General features: G+C 32.1%; 1 protein-coding gene and 1 pseudogene across 1 annotated transcript; one reads left to right on the top strand and one right to left on the bottom strand.

Annotated features, from left to right (window-relative positions):
* Positions 1–1,389: 1,389 nt before the first annotated feature.
* Positions 1,390–2,405, bottom strand: LOC108320247 (protein LATERAL ORGAN BOUNDARIES). The gene is made up of 3 exons (XM_017551630.1): positions 2,151–2,405; positions 1,566–1,606; positions 1,390–1,471 (listed from the first exon to the last, which is right to left on the bottom strand). The coding sequence occupies exons 1-3, from the start codon at positions 2,403–2,405 to the stop codon at positions 1,390–1,392; spliced, it is 378 nt and encodes a 125-aa protein (XP_017407119.1).
* Positions 2,406–11,358: 8,953 nt separating this feature from the next.
* LOC108320248 (spermine synthase-like) lies at positions 11,359–12,012 on the top strand (annotated as a pseudogene).
* Positions 12,013–13,079: the final 1,067 nt, after the last annotated feature.

The raw sequence follows: 13,079 nt of genomic DNA, 5'->3' as shown, positions 1-13,079 counted from the left end.
CCTAACTCAAGGAGGTTGCCATTACAAACAGAGCAACAAACAATGTAGAAAGGGTGAAGAAACAATGAAGAAAGGGTGGTGGTACAATATGCTTTGACGGTGGGAAGACGAGAGAAAAACTATACATGTATGAGGGCATGAAATGACAAAAATTGTTAACCCTCGTTAGCAATTTCACGATGATTAATTGACCAAACTGTCATAATTTTTTTGTTCGACGATAATTCTAGGTTTATGATTTTTTAAACTTCCACAATAAGTTCTAAAAAAACCGTCATGATTTTACTTTTTCAAAAGTTTAATTGTTCTATATTTACAAACATATCACTGTATTTAGGTTTCACTACGTTAACACTGTAAATATCGTAAATCAACGTCATTGAAGGCACTTTTTTGCACTATGCAAGAATTGAGACATATCTTATGACCTTTGCAGATCCAAAATATTCAAAAATTTATTTATAAAATTGTATCTTAAGATCATCTCCACAAAATAGATCTAACATAACATTCTATAGGTAACATACAGTAAATTTATAATAGAATGAGATCACACAAACTCTCGTAGATCATCTTTTTAACTAAGTGATAAAAGAAAAACGAAAGTGTTTATATAACTTCTTAAAGCTTAAGAGATAATTAATATAAAATCCATCACTTTTTAATAATTTGTTAATATGTACATATTAATTTATATTTTATATATTTCAAGGAGTATTGATTTTTATGTACATATTAAATTGTGGTGGATTTTCTCTTAGTGTTTTATGTCACCTAAAAAGCAATAGAAAATGTTATCAAAATTTTGAGAAATATATAAAACAATCTTGATTAAGATTTATAAGCAATAAATTAAATATATATATATATATATATATATATATATTCTTCAACCTTTATTAAAAACAATGTAAATTTACATTTATGATAACAAAATTTAACTTAAATAAGTCATGGATAAAACGTAAATATTGATTGAAATTGAATTAATTCAACATATATATACATTTAATATTAATGGTAAAGATTTCCTGTAATGTCATATTGGCCTCTAATAACAATAGTTGCTGGCAAACAAAACTCTTCTATTCTTGTATCTATACAACAAACTATAGAGTTGCATTTTAATTTTCAAACCTGGTATGATATTTTTCAAAGATTATGATAACTTCAATTACTTTATATTTGTCATGTAGGGTTATTTGATATTTAGATAAGTTAATAATGGTAAGATTATTATTATAATAAGATGGCAACAAATCAAGAAAACTCTAATCACTTTGTAATCAGAATATGACAAAATTATATTTATTAAATTTGACATTATTATAGATAAACTTTCAAGAAAAGTATCTAAATAACTTATAATTCAGTATCACATTTTTAAAATCAATGATCTTTCTTATTCTTTCTCTTATACTCGGCATCTTTCTCTTGAGCCCCACCCTCTTTTTCACGAGGTGCAACAGTACTGCATAATTGAAAAATATATATATATATTATACATTAAGATAAAAAAAGGAAAACAAAGAAAATGAATACCAAAAAACTTAAGAAAACAATACCTTGATTGTCCTGGGTGAGAAGAACCCGCGACAACATCATCCTACAAGAGATTCACATCAACATCATGCAGAGAAGAAATTTGAGGTTGAATAAGAATTAATAAGTTTATGTTCTCTTTGGATTTTTTGATGTGATAATTATCTATTGTGTTTCCAAAGTATATTAATTTCAATATATTAATAAAAATTAAGATTAAATATGTTTTGTATTTTCACACTGTTGAAAAATCATGTTTCAATTATAAACTAAATTATATATCTATTTTGTTTTTATACTTTATAAAAGTCATGTAAAATGCATTGTTTAATTGTATTGAAAAATTCCATTTATCAAAACATTTCACATATTATTTATCAGTGAGAATATTTTATATAACTTTCATAAATAAAAAAAGTCGAAATAGAAACATGATTTAGTTTATAAACAAAACACAATTTTTAATATATTTTAAAACATTAAAATTATTATATTTTTGAAGGAAGAATAAATATATAAACCCAAAAGGCAAGCAGAGAATCCAAAAATGGATTTTGAATAACTAAAGTTAAATGATGTTATGATGAAAGATAAAGAAGAAGTGTTACCACATGTGAAGTTGATTGAAGTGAGCATTGAGCAAGCATAGTGTTTACAAAGTCTAATTCTCTTTGAACAGATTGGATTTGATTGTTCAAATTAAGAACGTGACCTAGGGCACCATGAATGGGATCATTGCCATACATGTTAGCCTCAGTTAGAATGGAATTAGCCATAACTTGTCTTTGAGATGGTTCAGCACAACGCATCAATCTAAGCAAATTGGCCAAACCAAAAAGCCTGCAAGCATTCTCAAAATCCATTCCTCTATTACTCGGAAAATACTGACCAAATTGACAGCTACCATCGTGACGTTTATGTTGATACCTACACAAAACACATGCATGGTTTCTATGTTCTTCACTCATTCTTTTTGCAGAAAGATGCAGATATGGATATCAATCAATGTTCTTTCTGCTATCCTTTTTCATTCATTATGAATACAAAACCTCAAACATACCCAATTTATACACACGAGCAAAGGTGTTTGGTCAAACTCAGTTTATTATTTTCTGTATGTGTGACGATTTATTAAATAAAATATTCTATAGATGAACCCTTGGTTTGATGATTTTAAGATTTTGGTCAAACCGTATTTATTATTTTTAGAACTTATTAAATAAAATATTGTATATGCATCCCACGTTACAAAATGCAAAGACTTCTTTTAAATGTTATATTTTATTTAATCACTTAAATATACTTTTTTCAAAGATAATTAAATGTTTACTATCTTGGAATTCGCAAACTATTGTTTTCAAATATATCAAGATTACTACAGTTAAGAGTTTTTATTTTATTAAAAAAGTATGCAAAAAGATAATTATAGAAATTGAAATTGTAAATTGATTTGAAATTTTCACATTGAATGGACAAAATATAAGTATATATGAGTGGAAAATTTTTAAAATTGATTGCGTTACAAGTTTAAGTTAAAAGGAATATCATAGTTTTTCATATATGTCTATTTGCAACTCGTTGATGTCATTTTTTTTTAATGTCTATTCTTAGAAAACTCAAAAGTGGTATAAAACTAAAATTGTCTTAGTATCAACTTAAACACGAAAACACGCGATGATAAAAAAAATTATCATCATTAAAATATTCATGATTAACAAGAAAAATGTTTTTGTTTGAGAGTGAGATACCAAATGTAAAAAGAACTCACTTAAGGAAGATATCTTTAATGACTTGAAAATTTTACATTAAATAAAACTGAATAAGATGATCAATATATAACTAGAAGAACTCATCAAGAAATTTCTTCGTCAATAAGTGATACCAAAATTTAATTTATAATGGTTTAATATTAATGTTTAAAGGTCGCTTGGTTGAAAAATAAAAATTCCAACATGTAATATAGATTTCTTGAAACTTCTACATTTCGCTATATATGACCTATTTAACTGAATATTTAAAGAAATTAGCTTAACTCAGTTAAGTACTTGATATTATTGATCTTGATCTAAGTTTCCTTATGAAGTAGTAAAGGAATTGATATTTAAGGATAAAATTTAGAAGGTAATTATTATAATGGTTAATTACACATGACAATAAGATAAGTGGAGGCATGAGTAAATGAAATTAATTACACTCAATATCAACATTTAATGTTTTATATTAACAACTTAATTAATTTAACGGACCATAGATGCACATAATAATTTCTCTTATGAAAAGTGTAACTCCAATTAAATAAATTTCTCTCAATTTCAACTTTTCATCCTAATTTATATTAATAGTTTATATAGTTTATTTTTACTTTTTATTTGTGTTAAGTTTTGTAAATAAATAAACTCTTCTATAGTTTTTATTTTGTTTAATCCACAAGTTTATCATGTTTTTGAATTGTTTTACGCGTTAGTTATTTTGTGCTTGTTTTATCTTTAATATATATTCTAGTGCGTGAAATAAATGAATAAAAAACAATCTAATGGAGAAAAACAAGTTGGATTTTAAAAAAGCATGATTAGACAAAAAAAATCATTTTGAGTCAAATACTCGCATTGGACGACACTAGAATCACACCTAACGCTACAAACACATAGAGAAATTAGAGCTGTAGGGGGTGTTGAGATTGTTGATAGGAGGAACACTGGTTTAGCTAAACTCATAATCTCAATAATATCTGAGTTTTTGATGATAACAACACATAATTAATAACAGATGTGTTTTATGTGTTACATGTTCTATGCTTACATGTTATATGCGTATATGAGAACATTATTGTGTTGTTGTTGTGTTGTTCATTGCATTTCACTGTGTTATATATTTGATTTTATACATGAATGCATGACACATGTTTTTGGATGGAAAAACCACAAGCACTAATGTTGAACTTTAATTGTGTGGCAAAACAACAGTTTGCAATCGATTACATTATTGGGTGAATCGATTAAAACTCGTGTATTTGCATAAACTTTTTTCAAGTGTGCTGTGAGAGTTTTTCAAAGAGAAAACTTTTCAAAACTTTGCATAACACTGTTGTATAATCGATTGCATGCGATATGTATTCGGTTAAGTTTGTTACTGTTTTGAAATTTGTTAATGTTTGATATAACTGTTACAACAATTATATTTTTAAATGTGTTGACCAAGCATAGGAACCACCATTGGGCAGTGCAAACAAGCATCAAATGCTTGTCTGGATTGTCGAATGAGCAACCAGCTCGTTGGGTGAGTACAACAACTCAACGGGCATTTTGACTAATTCTACCTGCAATGGTTGGATTGTTGAGCGACCAAATGACTATAAATCAAATGCAAGTCAAATAACATTGATTTTTAGATCTTGTTGAATAAGAATAGAGTGTTATGCAAGAGTATCGATACTATTACGTGAAATAGGATATTTAATCATATTTTTATGAAAGTTTCGGAACCTTTCTCCATTTTCTTCCATTTTTGTAACTTGACTTCACTTTGAGTACTTGGAAGAGATCCTTGGAAGTGGAAACGCGAATGGGAGGTACAATTAAATGGAAGGCACAATTGAAACTTTAAAACCCTCTTTCAAACATCGATGTGTGCCCATATAGTGTGTCATTTCAATCATTTATGCCTTCAAAGAAGCGAAAATTTCTTCCAAAATTTATTGCCCACAAAGAAGCCAGAAATAGTGCCCATATAGTGTGTCATTTCTTTAGTCTTAGCCCCACTACAAACGAAAGACGAATATAGTGAACATGGATTCAGTGACCAATTTAGGACTTTAGTGGCAGCAAGGTAAATTAGTGTAAGTTAAATTCTAATAAATTCTATAGTTGTAAACCACATTTTATGTTATTTTAATTGGTTTCTTTTTGTGCTATTTGTAGGAAAAGATTCAATCATACGAATCTAACATCATCATTATCCCTATTAAAAGAAATACCAAATAGTGATTCTTAGCTTGTGCTTAAGGAATCTTTGAACATTGTAGATATGTTTTAGGTTTGGGATTTTGCTCATCCAAAATGTAGATCAAATGCTCATTCATACAGCGGAACATCTTTAGGATTTCATTCTTATACACACTCATAAATCAGGTTAATAGAATTTTAGTTCTAATGATATTTACCTGTTTTACTTATTAAGAAGTGAGACATATGTAGTGAGACATATATATATATATATATATATATATATATATATATATATATATATATATAACATGGTTGTCATCTTTGAAAAAACAATTAGTTTCTTAAAACAAACCTTCATAATAAATCTAATATAATACAGCAAAGTCGTTCTATCAACAAACAGAAATCTCTTAAATAAATCTTGATTTATTTTATCTAATCTCAAATTCTTACCATTTGTGAAAATCATAACTAAAAAGTATATTGTTTTTTGTTATCCTAAAAACCACAAAGGACCTATAAATTACAGTACAAATTAAATCTATGTACACACTTGTGAATGGTCCGAGCTATACCATGAGCTTCCAAGATTGGACGTTATGTAGTGTACCAAAGCCTTGCTTATGTAATGTACCAAAGCATCATTGGAATGGTAAGCCGTTGAATTGCTTTTATTATGGTAACGTTCGGAAATATTGGCTCAACCACGCATCAAGGCACTACAAAAAAGATGGACATTACCGAAGGTTAGAAACCCTCGGAAACAGCCCAAAACCGTCGGTAAAAGGTAATTACCGAAGGCTTATCGACGGCCAAAGAGCCCTCGGTAAATCCCTTGTCGCTAACATTTACCGAGGGCCCAAAGCCTTCGGTAATTACCAAAGGACAAAAGCCTTCGGTAATTACCGAAGAGCTGAAAAAAAAAGTATAACAATGAACTGGGATTGAAGATTTCTATCAACAGAGTTCTAAGAATGAAACAGATGAGAATTCTGAGCAAAATGTATGAAGCACAAACTGGTCATATACCCTCCAAGTAATTAACAATGATTTTGAATGATACAAAGCAGATTGTGGTCCTATGTTGCGGCATTATTGGCAAGATTGCTCCATATCCAAGTAATTAACAATGATTTTGAATGATACAAAGCAGATTGTGGTCCTATGTTGCGGCATTATTGGCAAGATTGCTCCATATCACAGACACTCCTCCAACAGGCTTCTTGTCTTTCAATTGATAGAAGGTACCAGCTAGCTCCTAAAATCTTCAACCAAAACAAAATGAATATTAGTAAAGTATGCTAAATTTTCTTTATTGATATCATTGATGTCATAATCTTGTAAATGTAAAACTAGATTTTCCTCAACAAAAATGTTAAGAAAATTGTAAAGAATAAAAAGGAAAAGGCTGGCACATATACAGTGGGAGTGGTGAGGTGAATTTGCTTGAGCAACAATCAAGGAAATGCAAGTTTCAATATACTCACATGGCTAGCCAACATGTACAGAACCAAGTTGTAAATAGCCCCTGCCCATGCTGTTTCTGTCACAACTCCCGTAGCTTTTACAATTTGGGATGAAAGTGGAAAAATCAGAAACAACCTTGATAAATATTGGAAAATGATGATAAAGCGAAGCACATTCTTTGTGTTTGCCATGGTTGAACCTCCGAGATTGGGGATCACAATCCAAATTAACACCTGTGGCAAACATAACAGCATCAATTTTACCTATCAAGTCAAAGAAACACCTTGGCTTTCATCAAGATAAAGGAAAAAGTATAGTAATTTACCTGAGGAAGAGGCAATGCAGCAATGAAGTCTAGACCAAAACCCTTTCTCAGGTACCTAGTAGCTATCTTGGTAGTGCCTATGACAAGTTCTCCCCTCCCAAATACCCGACAAGAAGGAGCAACATAAGTTGTTCGAAACTTCATGAGAATCTGAATCATGTAAAACACATCTGCCATTGATCTTATCATGGTGAGGAAAACTTCAAGTGTTGTTCCAATATCAATGCACACTTCATCTCGAACTAGTGGCAAGTAAAAGAACAGAGGGTCCACAAACAAAGAAACTAGACATACTACCAAGAAAATTTTGTTCCATCAGTGAATGGTTTGTCCCCGGGGATTTAATAGTGTTTTTTTTCTAACTCTCTCGTAATCCTCTGAGAATACTCTCGACAATACTCTAGCCTTCAAGAACTTCCTTGTTTCCGTCAGACCCTTTTTACCCCTTATCTCAGCTAATCGTGTTCCATTGTTCCTGATTCCCTTGCCACTATTTGTAGTCGCAATTTTACCAATTCAGGGTCATCTTGAAATTTGTAAAGTGAAACTTTACATTAGAGGCTAATAGTATAGATTATGAAAATCACTTTGAGAGACAGCATCAATTATTAGATATATATGTGAATTATGTGTATCTAAGAGTAAGGATTTTGTGTGAAGTGAATTTGTTCGTACAACAAATAGGTAAGGACAAGTTCATATTTGAGTTGCATTTTTAGCCCCAATCACTTAGTTTAATTGATGAAAACTGAGATTAAATGACAAATGAAACAAACAACATGACTGAGACATGACAGAATATGATTTCCAATATTAAAAGACTCAATCAGAGGATTGCACCGAATAAAATGAAAATTACAATGACTCAAGCAACAAAACATTCAAACTTGGAGACGTAACACAGAAATGCAGATTCAAGAACAAACAAACAGATTGAATCTCATTCAAACCTTTAATCAAACAGTTCATGAGCAACATTAACCATAACACTCAAGACAATGCACAAAACAGAGGATTAAACCATAAGACAGTACAACCGAATAAAGAACAACGCGGAAGCTAAACGAAACTAAACACATAAAATCAAAACAAGACAAAAACAAAGCAAATAAAGACAAAACGAAATGAAGATGACATAAACAGAAACACAAAACCAAAAACAAAGACTCGAAAGACTTATCTCCTGAAGATGCGCCTTAACCTAGGCTCTGAAATAGCATGGCGCTCCGAGGAGAAGACGGAACTTGAGCGATTTGGACTCCTCGAGGCATCCTTAAGGTTGATTCGCAGGGGAAAGAAGTAGAGAAACAGAAAACCCAAGGCGCCAAGGGAAAAACCCTAATTAGTGGAGGAAACCTTAAATGTACCGATTAATCAGTGAGAAATAGTGTTTAATCGGTGGGAAGTGAAGATTAAACGGTGAGAGGAGGTTTAATCAGACAAAAATGGCGAAAAAGGTGTGAGGAGGCAGAAACCATGGCAGTCGCGCGACACAATGCTCTAAAGGAATGCAAACAATTTCTTTTTTTTAGCCCCAATCGAGCCTCTTACCGAAGGCCACACCCCCTCGCTAAACTCTTCTTTGCTGTCCGTAATGCTATTTCACCATGGTCTTCGGTAATCATCTATCTGACCGTCGGTAACGCACTTTTACCGAAGGCCAAGAGGCCGTCCATAAAAACCCTTCGGTAATAATTCAATTTCTTGTAGTGAGGTGATGCAATGACACCAATGGAATCACTGGATGAACTGCAAGATGCCCCAACAGGTTCCCATACACATCATACTGTTTCAACAAACAAAAAATTGTTAGTTTTGCTGTCACTGTTAACTAACTCATAAAATATTTAGCAAAATGTAAAATATTTAGCAAAATGTTTCCCTATCAAATAATATAATATCTTCCTATTTAATCAAATCATATACCTAAAAAGGTACGCAAAATGTTAAAATATAATCATTGTATAGTATGCCGTACCACGTATTGATTAATTGGAACTCAGTAGTGAAGGGTCTAAGCTTCTTGCACTATTAAGATGTCAGATAACAAAATTATTGTAGCTTTGAAATGAAACTCCAGTTAAGGCAAATTACATGCAAATTAATATTGTTAAAATGCAAGTACTCTCCAGTTAAGCACATTACAGACATGCACTTTTGACTTGAGAAAGAAATGTGCATTTGCACTGGACACAATTTTTTTGATATTTTATATTGATTTAAATGTAATTGACTACTAATATGAATATTAAAATAGTAGTTTTAAGATTTTCAGTTCTGTTTGGAATGGTTATATTTTCTCTATTTTTGATATCCAAACTTAAATTTGAAAACAAATATGGTTTTTGAATGAAATAGTTCTTAAATTTTTATCACTATTTTAATCTTTATTTTTAAAACACACTTCCTAGTTATTGGAAATTCAATAAAACCCTTTTTATCTCTTAACGTTATACAGCTAATAAAACTTTTTTAGTCTACGGTTCAATCATATTAAGACTTGTTAGAAGAAATAATATAGTTAAGAATCTACTTGCTTTATTTTAACTTGTTTTGTACCTAAAATATCTTTCCATATTGCGTATCAGACTACTCTTAGAAAATAATATATCTTTTTTATATGTATAAAAGTCTAAAATAAAATGTAAGATCAACCATAACAAGCAAATAAAGAGAAACATTTCAGAAAAAGATAGAGGGAGAACTACCACTTATCCGTGCGAATTCCAATCCACCACCAAACACTCACTTCTGAAGTGACAGTAAGAATTGTAATATAATATAGTATTTAAATATAATTATAATACATTATTATATTAATATAAAGTACATAATGCATTTATAGCAACGTACATAGTCCTTGACTTTATTGTCAAACTTTTATAGCATTAAAAGGTCTACTCAATGAAGAATATCTAAACTTTCAATCTAGGCTTTACTTTCTCTTTGTTAAATTTCTGTTTAGGATCCGATTTTAAAATAAAATATCGAGTCTCTACGTTATGAAAAATATATGAATAAGGTATTGTCCATTAAGTTGACAGCAACGGCGCTAATTCTATGCTGATGTGGTTGTACTTTTTTTCTTTTTTGTTGTCCAGTTTTTTTTTTCTCTTATTCAACTTTCTCTGTCTCCTGCCACGCGCCTTCACTTCCACTCTCACTCTTTTTACTTCCTTTTTGTTGATTAACAGATCAAAGAATAGTTCTGACTCCAACCCATGAAGCAAAACCTCAATCTTGACCCTCTTTTTTTTGCAACAATTTCAGCCAAGATTAAAAGCTTCAACTTTGGAAACTACAATTTGATAGATTTCTTATTGTAGCTATTTCAAGAGTTGTTGATCACAGATCACAAGCGTGAAACTTTCAATTTCATCCTATGATTGTAAGAAGTCATTTTCAGAAATAAAAACGCAACCAGAAAAAACATTTTTAGTTCCACTCAAAATAGGGTTGTAGCTTGTAAAAGGATCATAAAAAGATGAAAACATGAATACTTACAGATAATTTATTACAACAGAAGAGATATTCTAAAATAATCTTGGCACTCGAGACTGATTATACAATTACTGTCAAAACTATTTTGTCATGAGTGACAAAAAATGCTTTAGTAAAATAGTGGTTTAAACCCTCATTTGGTCCTCATATTTGTGTGAATTTCAAGTGGATCATCGTGTTTTTTTCGGTCTCAATCGGGTCCATAAACTTGTAAAAATGAGCCAATTAAGCCCTCTCCGTTAAGTTATCACTAACGCCATCTGTCTGTGATGACGTGGTGCACACTTAAAATGCTGATGTGGCAGTGTTATATTACGTGAATTTTTTTAGGTGAAGCTAGCCGCCACAACAATATCATTCCCCACCATCCTCACCTCCATGGCCAACCACCATGCTCATCTCGTTGGACAATCATTCTCCATCATGCACCACCACCCACAATGAATCACGCCACTGCCTATCGCATCACTCATTAGAGTTAGTTGCTATACATCTTCCTTCGTCGCTTCACTTCTGCTTCACTCTCCGCCTTTCGCATCATTCATCAAAGACTGGAGCCAAAGAAGAAAAGAATAATATATGGAGGCGAGCATTGGAAAAGGTTTGGAATGCCCGAAGACTATGGATGGGAAGGCGAGTAACGGGAGTGGGATAGAGAAAGAAATTCCTTCGTGTTGTTTGAAGGCTAAAGCTTCAGCCCCTGAGTCAGAGGCAAAGTGTCATTCCACTGTTGTTTTTGGATGGTTTTCGACTTCTCAAACTTTCTCAGGGAAATCTGTAAAACCAAAATATTTCAACAACCCGATGTGGCCAGGAGAAGCCCATTCAATTAAAGTTGAAAAGATCTTGTACAGGGAAAAGTCATATTACCAAGAGGAAAGTACTAGTACTTGATGGAATTGTTCAATTGACTGAGAAGGATGAATGTGCTTATCAGGAGATGATTGCTCATCTACCCCTCTATTCAATTCCAACCCCAAAACGGTTTTAGTTGTTGGTGGTGGAGATGGTGGAGTACTCAGGGAAGTATCCCGCCACAGCTCTGTAGAACATATTGATATCTGTGAGATAGATCAAATGGTTATTGACGTTTCCAGGAAATTTTTTCTAGATTTAGCTGTTGGGAAGAACCCTAAAACCCCAACCTCTCCAATCTCTACGAGCTGCCTCCATTCAAACCTGCAACCAAGACAACACAAAAGATCCAGAGAAAGCCCTAAATCAAAACCCTAGGTCGCGATCCATATTCTCCACCATCCAACAAAAACCTAGATTCAAAATTTGCTCTTTCCTTCAAACACACCCCCAACCCTAAATCAACAAAGGGGATGTCGCAAACGATTCATACCGGAAAATAATCTAAATCAGAGCAGGTGACGGAAAGTTTGAAGCTTGCTGGAAAATTGAAGGCACCTGTCACATTAGAGAGGCATATATAGATAAATTCTTGAGAGCATCAATAAGTAGTGTGAGAGAAAGAGGAACAGGAGAGAGGAGAACACAAACCTGGAAAAGCCCCAACACAATAGAACCAGAGGACGCTGCGACCAGTGGGGCGCCGCGGCCAGTGGGGCGATTCTGGGAGGGCACCGATGGGGCAATTCTGGGAGGGTTTTGGGTTTCCTGTGACAGTAGAAAAAATATAAAAATTTAACATATCCATGTGGAATTGTTGATTGTAAAACAGATCACCCATTTAATTTAATATACAATGCCACGCCATATAAAAAAAATAACAGCTCAGCACAGTTAGACAACGTTAGTGATAACTTAACGGAAAGGACTTAATTGGCTCATTTTTACAAGTTTATGGACCCGATTGAGACCGAAAAAAACACGATGATCTACTTGAGATTGACACACAAATATGAGGACCAAATGAGGGTTTAAACCTAAAATAGTACAGAAAATTTGTCAAACTGATATCTGGCTTACTGGTTTAACAAGGTGATTCAATGAATTTTATTCTTATGTATTATGTTACCTTTCACATATTCCACAATAAAAGCAATATAAGTGTATTTGTAAGTATTAGCAACAAAAGATAACAAGATTCAACCATTTTTTTCAAATCGTTTCTGATAGTCTTGCTACTTTCAAAAAGATCACATGCTTCACTATGGAATTATGATCCAACCAAATGCACCAAAGTGTAGCATAAATTGTATGTCGCTAAAGCTAATAATAAAGAGTGATTTCCAGCACCAACTCCACACTGAAACCTCCTCTCGAACTAGTTAATCAAATTATTGAATTATGAAAACAAGCTTGTCTATAATTTATGGCAAAGAAATCTAAGC

The sequence above is a fragment of the Vigna angularis genome, chromosome 5, assembly GCF_016808095.1.
Source record: "Vigna angularis cultivar LongXiaoDou No.4 chromosome 5, ASM1680809v1, whole genome shotgun sequence".
NCBI classification, from domain to species: domain Eukaryota; kingdom Viridiplantae; phylum Streptophyta; class Magnoliopsida; order Fabales; family Fabaceae; genus Vigna; species Vigna angularis.
The sequence above is the reverse complement of the archived record's forward strand: the minus strand, read 5'-3'. Positions and strand labels throughout refer to the sequence as shown.

What these genes read in the sequence shown, in the direction of transcription:
- LOC108320247 (XM_017551630.1), bottom strand. Translation starts at nt 2,405, where the DNA reads ATGGATTTTGAGAATGCTTGCAGGCTTTTTGGTTTGGCCAATTTGCTT. An exon ending in TTCAATCAACTTCACATGTG is followed by an intron (nt 1,607 to 2,150) that starts GTAACACTTCTT and finishes AATCTCTTGTAG; the next exon opens with GATGATGTTGTCGCGGGTTC. An exon ending in TCTCACCCAGGACAATCAAG is followed by an intron (nt 1,472 to 1,565) that starts GTATTGTTTTCT and finishes TCAATTATGCAG; the next exon opens with TACTGTTGCACCTCGTGAAA.